The 16,371-nt window shown below is 33.2% G+C and overlaps 1 protein-coding gene and 1 long non-coding RNA gene across 2 annotated transcripts in view; one reads left to right on the plus strand and one right to left on the minus strand.

The window, feature by feature from the left end:
• LOC126763761 (uncharacterized) overlaps positions 1-16,371 on the plus strand; it is a 64,680-nt gene that overhangs the window by 40,922 nt on the left and 7,387 nt on the right. The window lies entirely within an intron of this gene.
• Positions 445-16,099, minus strand: LOC126763743 (protein cueball). The gene is made up of 4 exons (XM_050481494.1): positions 15,663-16,099; positions 2,689-4,054; positions 2,251-2,587; positions 445-2,156 (listed from the first exon to the last, which is right to left on the minus strand). The coding sequence occupies exons 1-4, from the start codon at positions 15,727-15,729 to the stop codon at positions 2,052-2,054; spliced, it is 1,875 nt and encodes a 624-aa protein (XP_050337451.1). The 5' UTR covers positions 15,730-16,099; the 3' UTR covers positions 445-2,051.

The following is a 16,371-nucleotide window of genomic DNA, read 5'->3' on the forward strand; positions in this document are numbered from 1 at the left end:
TAAATCTTAGGGTGCATTCAGTGAAATGCTCTTTCAACCATATTGCCGGTCGACAATTTATTAATTAATATATTTTTTAGTTTAAAATCGTACCATTTTGTCAATTCAAAATTTGAATTGAAATAATAGAAATATGTACAGTTCCGTTCTCGGTAAGCAAATCTTGAATTCTATCTGTTTTTGCCTAAAATCGAAATTTTAATTCGAGTAAAATAACAGTAAGTTGACTAGTAAAAACAATTTATACGAATGTATGTACATATGTACAAAGTATGTATGAATATTTTCAAACCGTCTTAAAATGAAAAACAATGGTTTGATTGAAGATAATACCTACTCATATACCATGAAAATGGAAGATGATCTATTTGCTGCACAATAGTGTAATTTTCCATCAAATACCATAAAGAATTCCCGCTCACACCAAAATGATCCAATAACAAATAAATAATGCATTTTTATTTTTATTCAATAAATTATACTAACATTATAATTAACCAAAACCAAGATCACAGTTCTCTCTGTGAAAATTCAAATAACTTTAAATGATAATATTAATTCCACGGCCGCAAACAAATACGTATATACATAAATATATAAATGCAGGTATACGTACTATTTACATACAATATACATACATACATACATATGTATGTACATACAACATATGCATATTCATAGACGCAGCTGTTGTCTATTTAATTGTATTCCGAAACGTGTAAATATGTGTATTAAGTAATAAGCACCAACAGGAATAAAATCTTACAGTTATTTTTTCTAAGCATTTATTTTTAAACATAACTAATAACTATGATAATGGCAGAGAGTACAGGTAAGCATATTTTATATGCACATACATACATATGTGCAAATGTATTTGTAAAAGTTACATATTATAATGTGTGTAATTTTCAAGGGCTATTCTTTAGCATACGCTAATCTCATTAGCAACACAACTCCAAATAAGATCATAAATAAGTAGAAAGTATTTTAGTATATACATATGTACTCATGTTTGTATAGAAAAAATTGTATGTTTTTATTGTTGCGAGGAAAAATAGTTCATTGGCAAATATGATTTAAACTATATTTGGTTTGAAACGTTCAATAACTTCTGGAAACAAACGATATTAACGTTAATGTTGTAGGTACATACGCTTGTATACTAACTTGTAATATAATTCACCATAGTGACATTATCTAGGTTTCCAATGTGGGGCGACTTTAAGAAAATTATCTTACCAATTGGTAGACTTCGTCTATTTAAAGTTATTTTCCGCATAATTCATAGCATATAACTTCTACCGGCCCCTACTACTACCTTTTATTAAAACTAAATTAAAGATATAAAGATTTTTTTTGTTATTTTTTAAATTGAATTAGCTTGGCTGCCATTTCGGAATCAGTGCATCATTTTTATTTTTAATAACAAATTTTAAAATGTACATACATACATATATACATATATGTATATGTTTACAACACTTTGAAAAGTGTTTACAGCCTTCATTGGTCTCGATTTTTTAAATCAACTAATAAAAGCAAAATTAAATAAATTGTATGTGACTCCCGAAATAAATAATTCAATAATTCAACTAAAACGAGTTAATGTTGCAGTAATGTTAGATTGTCTGAACTAAAATAAAAAGCATATGCAGTATTGCAGCAATAATAATGAAATATTAAGTGTTTCAAAAAAATAAGTACATGAATTTTACTATTTGTGACATGAGAGTATATAACTCTATTTAAAGCTATCCGTTGTTGCACTTCTTGGATCTACTGCCACGGACGAGGAACTCGTGCTATCTACATGTGTATGTCCATGACATAAGATCCACATTCCCATTTTTCAAATCGATCAATCTCTCTTGGCAATTCCTCGTTTGTTTTGTTCTACATTTGCACGCTCTCTTTTGTTACTTCGTTGTAAGGCCTCTTGTGGATGTTCTCCGTTGATTGCGCGCAGAAGAAGTATGCCAGTCCCTGACTGCGCGTACCGTATCCGCAGCGCAAGCGAATCCTGCGTTGGCACATGTTTCAATGCTGTACTAATAAAGTTCATCATCCATGCTATTTATTAGCATTTTCTTGTCTTCCTTGACCTTGCCATTGCGTGAGAGTGTTTGTTCCAATAATTTTGAATCGAAGCAAGGCTATAAAAAAGAATATAAATTTTTTATTAATTCAATGAATCACTTTTCACAAAACAAAAATTATATTTAAGGTTCAATGGGATGAAACACTTACTGTGTCGCAGATGTTCATGTTGCAACAATTTTCTATTGTAATTTCGCACTGTTCGGTCGCCACAGGGCGATTGGTAAGCGGCGTGTCCGTTGAAGGAGAAGCTTGTTTGCGCACCACGAAAGTTTTCTTTATGCGTGGGCGCGCTGGTTTGTAGAAGCGACGCAATCCTTGTACGATTAGAAGCATAAAGCCTAAAGAAGCGACCACACCGCACACGAACACAACGATGACGGTACTAGTCCAAGGATCTACTTGCTGGCACATTTCCAAATGTTCAAACTTCGGAATTGCATAAGTCTCTGCACCATTTTCACTATGTTGAACGAGCTCTTCACAACTGAAATTGAAGAGAAATAGGGGCATATTTCAACAATTTTTACTATGACTAACCAAAATATAACCTAAATGTTTTTAGAGTGTTTTGTTTGTTGCACTTACATGTCATGACAACCGTAGGGCACATTCGTATCCGGCTCCAGTTTCAAGATTTTGCAATAAAGCGCACAAATCTCGGTAGAATTATATTCACAACGCGCTCCACCATAATTTTCTTTGCACTCGCAACTCGGTTCACCTGAATCCTCAATTATACAGTGACCATCATTCATACAATGACTGGCACACTTGTACCACTGACAGCGTGGGCCGGAATGGCTGCGAGGGCATTCACACGTCGGCAATCCCAGCGACGAGATCACACACGTGCCGTGCACACAATGATTGAAGCACTCATTGATCTCACAACGTGTACCCTTGAAACCGATCTTACAGATACAGCTAGTTGTTTGCGCCACAAATTCGCCGCCATTCAAGCAATACTTTTTACGTAAGACATTCGCGCCTATATCCAACGTACTGTTGGTTGGTGGAGCAATTGATAGAATACGATTCTTAATGCTAGCAACCACTTCGTGGCAGTGTTGATCATTTAGGGAATTGGTAAGGTAATGTATCCGTGCGACTATGCCACGCGGTCTGTCCTGGTACTTTAGTATCATATTTGCGCCACCTTCTGTTTCAACCGTCTCATCTTCCGGCTGTAAATGCTTCGTTTCGGTGTTGTTAATGAATTTCGCATGACCCCAAATTGCACGGTTCGTGTGATCGGTCCAGAAGATTGCATCTTTTGTTACGGCCAAACTAAATGGTTCATTATTAAGGCCCTTCAGTATCACTTGCCGATCACTGCCATCCAAATTTGCACTCTCCACTGAAAAATGTATACCCTGCTGATCCACCACATAATATATACGATCAGTCAACTGATCGACGACTATACCATGCGGCGCATACATTTCTCCGCGCACAATCACATTGCGTTCGCTACCATCCAAGCCAATACGCTCAATACTTGAATTGGTAAAATTTGAGTTAGTCCAAAAGAGCGTACGACGGCAAAAATCAATAGCAATACCATCGGGTTGAGTGTTTTCGTGGCTGAAATCTAGGAACACTTTTGGTGTGGTGGAAGCGTTAGCATCAACAGATACCACGAAGATTTTTTTATTCAACATGTCACTCCAGTAGAGATTGCGATCGAATGGGTCGTACGCAAGCGAACGAACAGCTTCGTTTTTGGTGCGCTGTACCATCTTCTCTATTAAATGCGGATCTTCGTAGTCTTTCGGTATCATTAGCGAGAAAATGCTGCCGTTGTTTTGCACATCATCGGTGAAATACACTTTTTCTTCGGCTTCATCAAAAGTGATGGCACCAAGATGTTCGAACTGATGAGCCGAAGATGTCACCTCCTGCCAGTGTTCATCATAAAATACTATTTTGGACTGCGTTGTGACGGCGAAATCTAAAAAAAAATGCATTAAATGAAGACATTTCAATAAAAGGATATTGACAACTAGCTGAGATCTATTTCTCTTTTATTTAAATTCTAACAGTGCAAAAGAATAAATGTCATAAATAATGCAACAAATACGGACTGCGTAACATGAAGAAAAGAGGAGAGGGAATTAAATAACTACTCCTTGAAAAAATTAATTTATCTCAAACTAATTCATTCGTATGATTTTAAATAACTAAGTGCGTTCAAAGGAACCTACAAAACCTTTAAACTCCTTATACATATGTATGTATCTTCAATACAATACTTACATATGTATGTATGTACATATATTTTGTCCCTTTACCCTTTATTTTCATCTAAAAAGACGACGTGCAAACATACACTCGGGATGCCTGCCCACTGACGGCTTGTTATGTGTTTTGATGTTAATTGGCATGGTTTTTTATTTACAATGTTTAAATTATTTTGAAAAATCTATATATAATGGTCATGCACAAGAACACATATTTTTTACATACATTCATTCATGTATGTGCATGCATACTCGCAAAGTGTATAAATGAAAATGTCCGTCCACACATTCGAAGAAAATTTTATTTTTATCCAAGCGGCACGCATGTGACTGTGAATAATTTCATTCAATTGTTTTGCAAAAACAATTAAGAAACAAGCAAGAATGCTTGCATAAAAAACGTCAAAATATTTTTTACTACTGTTGATCCACCGAAATACTCAACCATCGCGCTTTAGTCGAATTTTGAGAAATTTTAAATGCCCTTGAAATGGAATTGAAATTAGAAAAAATCGAAATGTTTAATTTTTCAAATCAATTAGCATATTCTTTTCCCATTTCAACAATAGTGTTACCCTACGCATGACCGCCATTGTACCTATAGGCATATACTTGTATATGTACATATATGTATAACTACCTACAGAGGTTTGCATGCGGAAATATATGCATGCACGTAGCGCTGACAAAATCTACGTCGACTTATACAGTTTTATGATAACGCTAAGTTTCGTGAAAGCGAATGTTCCCGTGAATGGAAATACATTTGTACATACATATATACATATGTACGTATGTATTTATAAATGCTGCAATCAATAAAAAGGTGTCAAATTAAAGGAATTACCTTTTTGCCCCACCCTTTCTTAGCAGCAACTGTTTATGGCCAAAATGATTGCAGGAAAACGAAAATAAATTTGGGGATTACAAAGCGTGAAGTCCTTAACTGATTCATACAATGTATACTATATATTATATATTACTTAATAAAAAGCACTTCTTATGAGTAAAGTCTGGCATTAAGCATTTTACCACTTGATCATCGCAGATCCCTACTTTATCGAAATCATCATGGTGTCAATTGGAAAAGTTCTCAAAAGTTTGAACGAGAATCAAAGTTGAGAGTGCTTTAACTCGAATATACAATTTGAAGATTTACTACTTCTATTCGAGTTATACGATGGCCGTGCAGTATGATTACACCATCTCTAAGAGAAGTGATAATACTAAATCGAGCTTCTTACAATCGTTTGGAGTATTTGCTTAACCTTTTTTTCTTTATAATTTTTCGATAATACTCGATTAGATGTTATATAAAACTTAAACACTTAAGAGGGGCTTACACTATCAAAGCTGCACTTCAACTGCAGCGCATAAAAAATTTAAGAAAATGCAAATAACATGTCTACGCTTTAGCCTTAACTGCGATAACAATTTCACTTAATTACAAGTATGTATGTATGTATTTAAAGTTTTGTGAAGTGTTTAAGGCGCCTAAGTCATTTAAATGTATTTATAGATGCTTACATACATATACATACATATATATGAGTAGAAATTAGTGATTGCTATAGGCTGTAAGCAAAGAACTTAAGATAATGTTTCACTTAATAAATGCATACATGTGCTTGCAAACAAAATCATCGAAATACCTGCTATTATGGGGAGGTCTAAAGTTCGATACTATGTATATATATGTAAAAGCACTTTCAACACTATTCTTTCTGCTTATTAGGGCAAACATACTGCACGTCAGGCGATTATTAATTCATTACATCCATAAGTACTCATCCCTTTTAAGCTTTTACATTTTTTGTAGCTTATAAGCAAGCAGCTCGTAAGCCATTCAGATTATTATGACTTCAATTAAGAAATTAATGCATATTACGTGCTCTTATTTATCTCGGTATACCTAAGGTTCGGATATCGGAGTAAAGTAGATAAGTAATTAATTAAGTTCCACTATCTCCACTCGTTTGCCAGACTCTCACGCTTATTTGGAGCGTTTATTTATGATCCTTGATAAGTTCGTGAACATACATGTTACACTCTTTCATTTTATTTCTGTAGAATAACGTTTTCTGACATCTATTATTGGGATACTATATTATCATACGCCTATAGTACCTAAAAGCAAAATTTCTGTAGAAAATTGTGTAAACAAATTTCTGCATAGATTTTATATTTATTCCCAAAAATTTTTTGACCTTTCCTACAATCATCGACGAGTGAAGCAAATGCAAGTATAGGCATGAAGTGGAGACTTGTTTCGAAAATAACATTAAAATCTTCTTCACTTGCTCACAAGGCTCGCGTCCCGATTCCGATGAATAATGCATTGACTGCGTAAATACTTATGTATGTATGAAGCTTCAGAGCAATGCCATGACGTGAAGATGAACGTTACGAGGCAGCTCGATATGCGAACAGTAGTAAATGAATAAATGTAAACCAACACAAACACATACATATCAACCAATTGTACCAGCTAGCGGCATTTTATTCAAAATTTGGTTTCAGTTTGTTTCGCGCGTCGAATTTTTGTTGCGTCGTCGTTTCATAAAATAAACATTAATTAATGCCAATCAATTGATTTTCAACTTCAGTCGACATTCATTACCATAATAAAAGTCTAACGAACACACACAGTGCATACAGTATTGTGAAAAATATTGACTAAGGCTACTTTCGCTATAATTTATAACCCACCTTATCTTGGAATATAATTGAATAGAAATAATAAAAAATTGGTTTGTTGGGATTGATCATAAGTTAAGAACTTGATAGCATTCGGGATTATCGCAGAAAAATGATTTTGCTGTTTTGCAATACGTCAAATCGGAATCATTCAAAGCTATAAACAACACATAGAATGTTGAAACTCTCACTGTATTATACAGTGGTAGACATTTGTTTATACGCAAACATTGTTCGTACTTGTATTAGTAACTATGTAATTTTCTTATTGTGGTAAACGCTTATTCGTTTATGCACAGTTAAATGTATTTTAACAATTTGAGGAATTTTGTGCAAAATTTTAATATTTTACTTATTTAAATGTACGTGTGGCTTACATTGAGCCAAATGCAACTTAGAATTTGTTATCTTCTAGACAAATCAATGACAAATTATATCTTCCTATCACTGCCAGACATGTCAACAGAGTTTTAAGCTCCATACCCAAAATAAAGTGGACAAAACTTAAGTCAAAACCGCGGTTGACTGATGTTCATAAGACGAAGGGTCCGAAGATACATGTCCTGGCGTGAATAATGTCGTGCAGTAGTTATTTTTTCGGATGAAAAGAATTTATTTGGCCGGCTCGGACTGTTGCTGCTGCTATTGGCATGATCTAAGCAAACATGACGTGGTTCGTTCGAAGCTGAATTTTGGAGGAAGAACTGTAATGGTTTGGGTAGCCTTTTTTATTCGGGAACATTGCCAATTTACTTTATTACAACGAAAATGAACTCCGAAATCTACAAAGAATTATAAAACGTTGTGTTGGTGACTTATTATGAACACTATCCTGAGAATCAGTTAATTTTCCAGGTATATTTTTTATTGGTGAAACCTACTCAAAAGGAAAACTATACAACAGTGTTCTCGAACTCTCAAATGTGATTCTCCAAGCTTGGGTCCAAAGACCAGCTGATTCTATGCCAAATCGAATTTTTTGCGTGATTCAAAAGAAATGAGGCCACACGAAATGCTAAAATTGAAAGAAAAAGGCGTAAGCTTGCTGACTTGTTCTTCTTCTTCTTTATTGGGGTAGACACCGTTTACGCGGTTATAGCCAAGTTACTTGTGACTTTTTATTAAATGCTTATAAAGAAATATCCACCCTAGAAAACACTTTTCGATTCTGCTGCTACAATAACAACACTTTTTGTTCAAAAGAAAAAATTAAGATATTTTTAAAAAACTTTTCTATAATTTAGGTTAAAAATTAATAAATACATGATCTTTTTTTCAAAATCAAAAAAAAAAATGTTTTTAACAAATTTAGTCAAAAACGAGGTGTGTGTTTAAGAGAATGTCTCACTATATTTGTAAGTACACACATTAAAAAAAGTCCTTGAATCATTGAAATTGATGTACATAGTATGTACATACATGAAATTACGGCATTGTATAAATGTATATGTATGTGTGAAAATACATACATGTAATGTAAATTAGACATTTTTAATTATTTAATTATTGCAAGACTTTTTACCGGTTTTGCTTATGCAAGTTTGCAAATTTGATAATATACACACATACATACATACATATGTACATACAAGTATGTCTACATGTAGCATCGGTTACAGTGAATAGAAAAATAATGTAGTTATTTTTAATCAAGTTAGCTTTCGATTAACAGAACGGCATACATATAAAATGTCAACACAACAGAAAGCAATCCCCACATAGAACCGTTATCGCTTGGCGCTTGCTTTTTTCAGTATTCCGAGCTCGTGGCGCTTGATTTGCTGGCAGGTATTGCCTGATTGCGTGTGATTCGTTCATAACTGCAAAAGCATTCGCTTATAATGATTGGACTGTATGTTTATACCTTAATCTAAACAGGTGTAGATATGTCCGTTAGCATTCTTTGGCACGTCTCTTTTATCTACATTTTTTAAGTAAAATTGAAAAAAAGACAAATATTATTTATATTAATACCATGAGGTTGCTAATATTTTATGCAATAATGTGTCATCAAGTTGCCACTATTCAATCACCATGAGTACAGCGCAGCAATGAAGAATACAAAAATAAATCCAACTGATAATATGCGTTTGGGCGAGTTTTTCATTACTTGGGACATGCTGGAAAACATGAAACACTAAATATAAGACGTTTTCAATATCCATCTTTAATTTTTAATAATGCTGGTGTGTAAGTATACACGGGTGTGTCTGTATAGGTGGTACATATTCGAAAGCTAACAGTTATTACACTGGTTAAAAGGTTAGCTTGTGCATGAAAATTGGTGAAACTCATGTTATGCATAATTACAACACATAATAATTGAATGTTAAATAACTCGACGATGAATATACATACATACTTACATACATATGTGGTCATTTGTATAGAATACGAACTTCGTTCGGAGTTCGCTTCAAGTTGAACAAATTGGAAACATGCGAATTCGTCTATATAAATACATATGTATGGAAAGTTATCAAATAAGACCGTTATAGTAATTGTTCGTATGTACATACATATGTATACACGATAGTACTCTGTACATCTGATAAATGTTTGGCCCAGCTATTCGTTCCATTTGTGGCGTTATGTGAGAAATGCAGAGCCATTCGAATGACTGATAAGAAATTATGTATATACATATGTATGTATGTTTTTCATATTAGAAATGGGCTTGGAGATTTCATATTGCTTTTCTATTATTTTCTATATCATCTCGACTAAAATTGGAACACAGGACCAATCGAGCGATCAAGTGGTCAACGCACTTGCATACAATCTATCCATGACCTTAAAACCAACGCCAGGTCAAGCCGAAATTCGAATGTAAGTAGAATACGAATATTGGCATAAACAAAAATATAGAACCATTCAATATATTCATATTGGTCTTCAAATAAACAAAAGTTGTTGTTAATTACTTAAATGTTAAAAGCGGGCAAACACACAAACATTTAAGCATTTACTTGCTCTACAGCTAAGATATGTATTAGTGTACACTTGCAGTCAATAAAAAAGCATCACCAAATGAGCAATTTGCAAGTATTTTTATTTGTTTGGCCACATAGTGGAAGTTAGATGTCCACAAAATTTTTTGTCTAAAAATTTTTTTTATAAGCAAAAGCCAATTACATAATTAAAAAATCGATCCATGATATTCATGATTAATGAAAAGAAAGCAAACTAGTGATTAAATCATTTTCACCACTAACGGTAAAAATATATGTGACCTCGTCTACGAAAAGGGAGCTAACGTGCGAAAACTAGTTTTCTTGGAAACACCGTTATCTCGTTATTTCTCCGTTCACCGTTATTTCTCGTTATCTCATTAATTTTGACACCTAAGCCCCCTTTCCGTAGACCAGGTCACATATACTTCACAATAGGTTCTTCTAATAACCAGTCATCTCTGCTTCAGTACCAATAACTTTCTTAATTCTTGAAGACATAGAATTCAAAATTGTTAAGCACTGTCGCATATTTTTGTGCATTCATTATTCCATCAACAAGGTGTAGAGGTCCCAAAATATGATATGAAAGGCAATATCAAATAATTTGTCTTTGAGGAAACTTAGTTTTCTTTACTAAACAATTATCCTGGAACCTCTTACTACCTGCACCGCGAGACGTAAAGCATGTTTTGTGAGTTTAGAAAACTAAATTTGCTTTCATCAGAACACATAATCTGTTGCCAATCATTTTGATCCCTATTTGGGTACTTTATAACCGAAGAAAGTCGTGCAGCCCTCTTTTTTTGTGCTAATAGTGGCTCTTTGTATCTCTGCCCTTATAGAAAGGGCTCTTTCAAAGCGGTCACTTAAAAACTTATCTGCCGCAATAAGTTGACTGTTCTCGCCGTTTACTTTTGAGGACGACCTGATCCTTTTTTACGCTTCAAAACATCACTGTTCTCTTGTTTTGTAAAAGACAACAACAAATTCTAGCTGCTATTTGCCGAGAAAACACAACTATAACTAAACAGTGTTCAATCCAATTTCATAAAAAAAATTAATTTCTCAGTGCCTACTATATTTAGTACAAATTGTTTCAAAATTACAATTATATGGCTGAAGATGGTCTACAAAAGTGTTGGTGCGTTTTTATTGCTCGCAAGTGTAAGTTCGTTTATTCAATTCATACATACTCATAAGAGATTGTTTTAAATGTACCTTCTCGAATATACCTTGTTTGCTTTTGCATATTCATAATTTTTGCTATTTGTTTTCATTTTTATTTTCTGCGCTAGTAAAACAAAGTCAATAACACTTTGACCTACAACGAGTTCAGTTAATTTCGGCTTTTAAAATGGGCACGCTATTAGTACAGTAAACAACAACAAACGTAGTCAGCATTTTTACACATAGTCTATTGAAAAATACTTTAAATTAGGCTATACTACGCTAGTATCGCTAGCCGAAAACTGGCTTTTACTTGGCTAACCAAGTCAATGATTTCCAGACTTTAAGTTGAAATTTTGCCAAACACTTTGCAAAGATTAACTGAGGGGATTTTGTCGAGATATTCAAATAGGAGGTTCGAAAAGAAACAAGAATGAACGTCAAACGCTAACACAACTTGAAAACAAAATATATTAGAATGACTAACAAATACGGAGACAGTTTTTGTCTCGATATGTCATTCGATTAGCTAAGCTTTATAGACCTCTGGTGTTATATGTATATTTACTGGCAAAAAATCCACCAAAAGTGAAGGTGCAACAGTTAGTTTGATTTACTTGAATACAGCGATCTATGGAGGGACACACACTCTATTGCCGTTAATATCAAATAATAACAGTTGCGCCGTTTCTGCTTCTAAAATTGCTTCGATGTGACTGCTTATACAGTTCGCTGCTGAAGTCTTTTGTTTTCATTTGGCATAACTTGAGAAAAAATCTCCGACATTATTGATATACCCAGATCAAGCTCATTATACATTATAGTTTTTTAATTAATTATTTGCTAATACGTACGCTATTTTGAATAAGGAGATCTTTGTTATGATTATCTACAAGCCGTGAATGCAAGTGAAAGTAGTTTCTGTTTATTACTCATAATGTTAGTAGGTAATGTAGAAGCGCATGCTTGAAATGAGTCGTTTCGCTGCTCTTAGTAATATTTTTGAATACGGAACTGAAATTCTGAAACTGGATACTTCCGTGTAAAAATCTTTGGTGCATGCGCCAAATTGTTTTCCTTGTTTTATTGTGCTTACAGACAGTCTTTCTGGTTACATTCACATTCATGCATGTACATATATGTATTTGTTATATAAACTATATCGGAAAAATATTATGGATGAAATTTTGCAAAGTGGTGCTAAAAGCTGTGTTTTCTGATATTTATGACATTTACGCTCAAATCATATACATTTTCCCCATAAACTTAATCAAATCAAAGCAAGCATGGTGATTATTTTTTCAATGGAACACCTTTCTGATTTTCCACTGAGTAATGCTAATTTTAACATTATTCTCGTAATTGAAAAGAAATGCGGTTATATTCAATTTTCAGAAAACCCGTTTCAGCCCCAGATGTGTTGCCAGTCAAACCCTTTTTTGTATTGGCCCACCACTGAATTCGTTTTGCTGTAGAATGGAGATAAGCACGTGGTGGCGTTAACGAATTTATCGCTTGATTACACCCGGCACTGTGTGTGATAATATGTAGCGCTTGCTTTTGCTATACAATGACGTCAATGTTTCAAAGCACACCATAAACAAGAGAGCATTGCAAATGAGTTTATAATCAAGAGCATGGCAATGAGTTTGATTGGCATGAGCGAGATGTATAAACTGGATTGTATTCTTATATATTTGTATAAAAATATATACATTTATAAGATGTTTATAAATACAAACAAGCAAACTCATCACATTTCTAGCATTTTTGAGAATCAACATCTAAATTTTGGGAGCGGATTCCTCTCAAACTCTCGAAAAACAGCTGATTGTGCATACATACATACTTATGTACAAATAAACATGCTACGTTATATAGTCTTAATATAATCGAAATAACCTCTTAAGGTCTGTTTAAAAGTAATCGAAAATTATCCAGATTATGAGTATATATGTAATTCAGAAATTCGCTAAAAATTCAAAGTAACTAATACGAAGGAATCAACTTTTCAGATACAAAAATTGTTCGCAGTCAGTTTATTTTGTTGATGTGAAATCATTCAGCTAAATGTTAAAAAAATTCAAAATAGGAATATGTACATACATACATGTGATGTACTCGTATTTCTGTAAGTTAATCAAGAATGGTAATTGTGAATATTCTACACCAAGTTTTTAGAATTTTTGCATCGTAAGAGAATATTTATTTCGTTGCCATTAACATTAATTTTTTTCTTTTTCAGTTTCAGTAGGACTTCAAATTTCTCTAATCGCGGAATTGCGGTTTTAATCCAAATGTACATATGTACATACATACATACACATTTTCGATGTAGAAATTGCGATAATGCAACATAACTGGCATAGCTACGAATTCGAATTTCAGCGATCCCATCAGATTTTGGTTATTATTGTGCATTTGATTTGTATATAAACACATAAGAATATGATACACGATATCGTACATAAATATTTATTTAAAGGTTTTTAGTTTTCGTTACTTGAGACCATGCTGAGTTTGCTTATTCTTATTAAATAACGGAATATACACATGTATTCACGTTACTAGTAAATTATAATAAAAAACTTTATTTTGCTGACTTGGTTTGTATTTAGCGGAATTCAGCGAAAATATACATACATACATTTGGATTTCTTTATTTTAAAAGGCAATGTAGTGGAGAAAGATTTCCAAACCAAAAAATAATAGTGTAAGAGTCGTTCAGTCGGTTTAGTCGTTCATGAAAAATTATGTATTCGACATCTTTGTGGAATGTGCTTACTACACGAGTTTGCCAACAAACCGATCCAGTATCACAAATCAATGAAATCGATGGTGAAATTACATGATGGCTTTCGAAATCACCGTATTCTACGGATTTACTACTTAACGACATTCTCCTGTAGTCAGACCTAATGTGAATACGCTCTCTGGAAAGAAATCGTCCAGACTGTAGCCTTCTTTGACATTAATTGCCGCTAAAATTGGTTTATTACCCTTGATGTCAAAATACTTTCATTTATAGATCTCAGAAAAAATAAGCTCAAATTTAATTTCTATAACTAAGCTATGTATTTGCCTATTTTCTGCACAATACTACAAGAAAATTTATAAAATTGCCAGAAAAATCTACGTACAGACCCCTAATAAGTTTAATCAATGTTATATTCTGATATATATTATTTGTATGGTTCAAAATGTATGTACATATGTAATTTTTCTATTATTAGGAACAGATCTAGCATTTTCATTAACATTTTAAGAAAAAATTTTAGGAACTGCGAAAAATTTATGATAGCGAATATTATGCTCGCTTCCAAACCGTAGCTTGCTAAAATCAGCTCCTCCCATCGAATATAGTATGACACAGAACAAAAAAGTTCAGTTTCATTCCTCTTGCAGTTTCACCGTATCCGTATCGTATGCACACTTCCGCTTGGTTTTTTGCAAAAGCTTTGGCAGATTGTGTTAACTGGAGCCTTCATAGTAATTGTAAATGACTTATGTGTGTTAGAAAACAACCCATCACATCCTTACAGTGAACAACCTCTATAAAAAAGAATTCACAATACACCACTAACACAATTATTGCATACGTGACCGCAATGACAATCGTAATGGCGGAGCTGCCGGCAAAACTGATATCCGTTGATCCGTAATCAAAACAAACAAATAATGCAAAATTAAAATATCAAACTGCATTAATATTTATATATGTATAGCTAAATACTTTTTTATTCCGGGCAACGAGTGGCTAAAGGTTTCATCTGTCTCAAAAGGTCATTCGCAAAATTAAATATGTATGTTCAGTTTATATACATATGTATGTATGTATATGTACATATGGCTTTCAGAACTCCATAATTCACCATATTACCATTGTTTATTACAGATTCATATATGTACATATATAAATTTAGCTTCTCCAAAACCATATACATACATAAATGTGTAGTATTCAAACAATACACACTTTTTAAAGTTTTGTTGAAAATAACCAGATCAAAAATATATCAAATGCTTGAATTATTGTTAATAATATTTTTTGAATCCTAAGCTGTCTAAAAGGTTCACTCGATATTATTTTCTAAAAGTACATAAGTTACATAAGTATTGAGTGATGGATTTTCTACACGTAAAAAAGCATAGCATTGACATTCAGCGTGCGAAAAGTAAATTATCATCAGCATTATTTACTGATAATGCAAATACGAGTACATTCCATTGTCGCATTTTAATACCGGTACTGACTCCTCACTTTTTTTTATCAGTTGGACAACTCACCAAACCTAACCTAATTTATTTATTTATTAACCTGTAATGAGCAGATATTTGCTGCATTTCTATTAATATTGTGGTGCAATATTCTTTCAGCAAATTTGCTAAAGGTGAGTGTGCAGTGCATTCGGTTATGTGGTAAAGATAATTATACAATCTTATTGTATAATTTTGCACGTTTATCTGTAATATCTTATTGCTGCCTTGAAGTTCAACTTACCCCACGCGAATGCGGTGTTTATATACAGAATCAATATGTAAAATAATCGACGTTGAAAATTTATCATTGTGCAGGTATGTCAATTCCTAAAGGTTCTGATAATTCTTCAAACCCGATGACTTAGGTGTCAAGTGTTGTAAATTATTTTAGCATATAATTTTCTTGAAAAGTGCTTTTATAATGATATACTTTTGGTACTATTATCCCTTTTAAAGTAAACCGATATTTTTTATCACTGTACCGTAGCCGTAACTAATGGACTAAGCGAGCCGAATTGTAAAGTAAGGAAGTTGAATGAGCGAAGGATATTTATTTATCGTAAAAGTCCGCGTTTTTTCTTATACATTACATATGCGAATATACGAGTTGTCGCAACACTTTTAGACGTGAAAATTTAAGTTTACGTCTTGACAAATTATCACTCACTGTCGCATTTAGTAACTTTAAACTGACGTTTTGTTTCATTAAACGACAGGGTGACCGTAGTTATTAAAATTGCAGTGCTTCCCTTTCAAATGACAAGCGCTTCTACGTAACCGGAACGGCAAACCAGCTAAAGCTGGAACTACATAACTCGCGTAAGCGTAAGCATACGACTGACATAAGCTAAATTCAAAACACCAAAATAGAAAAAAATATTTGTTTTGAAACCTTAATGAATATTTTGTTTAGCCTAAAATAATATTTCTTATCAAATTAATACAAAATA

The sequence above is a fragment of the Bactrocera neohumeralis genome, chromosome 6 (genome assembly GCF_024586455.1).
Source record: "Bactrocera neohumeralis isolate Rockhampton chromosome 6, APGP_CSIRO_Bneo_wtdbg2-racon-allhic-juicebox.fasta_v2, whole genome shotgun sequence".
Classification (NCBI taxonomy): Eukaryota; Metazoa; Arthropoda; class Insecta; order Diptera; family Tephritidae; genus Bactrocera; species Bactrocera neohumeralis.

Coding starts and splice junctions, on each gene's coding strand:
- LOC126763743 (XM_050481494.1), bottom strand. CDS start 15,729: ATGATAAATTTTCAACGTCGATTATTTTACATATTGATTCTGTATATA. Junction 4,055..15,662: donor AAACACCGCATTCGCGTGGG/GTAAGTTGAACT, acceptor ATTTTTTTTTAG/ATTTCGCCGTCACAACGCAG. Junction 2,157..2,250: donor ACATGAACATCTGCGACACA/GTAAGTGTTTCA, acceptor TCTTTTTTATAG/CCTTGCTTCGATTCAAAATT.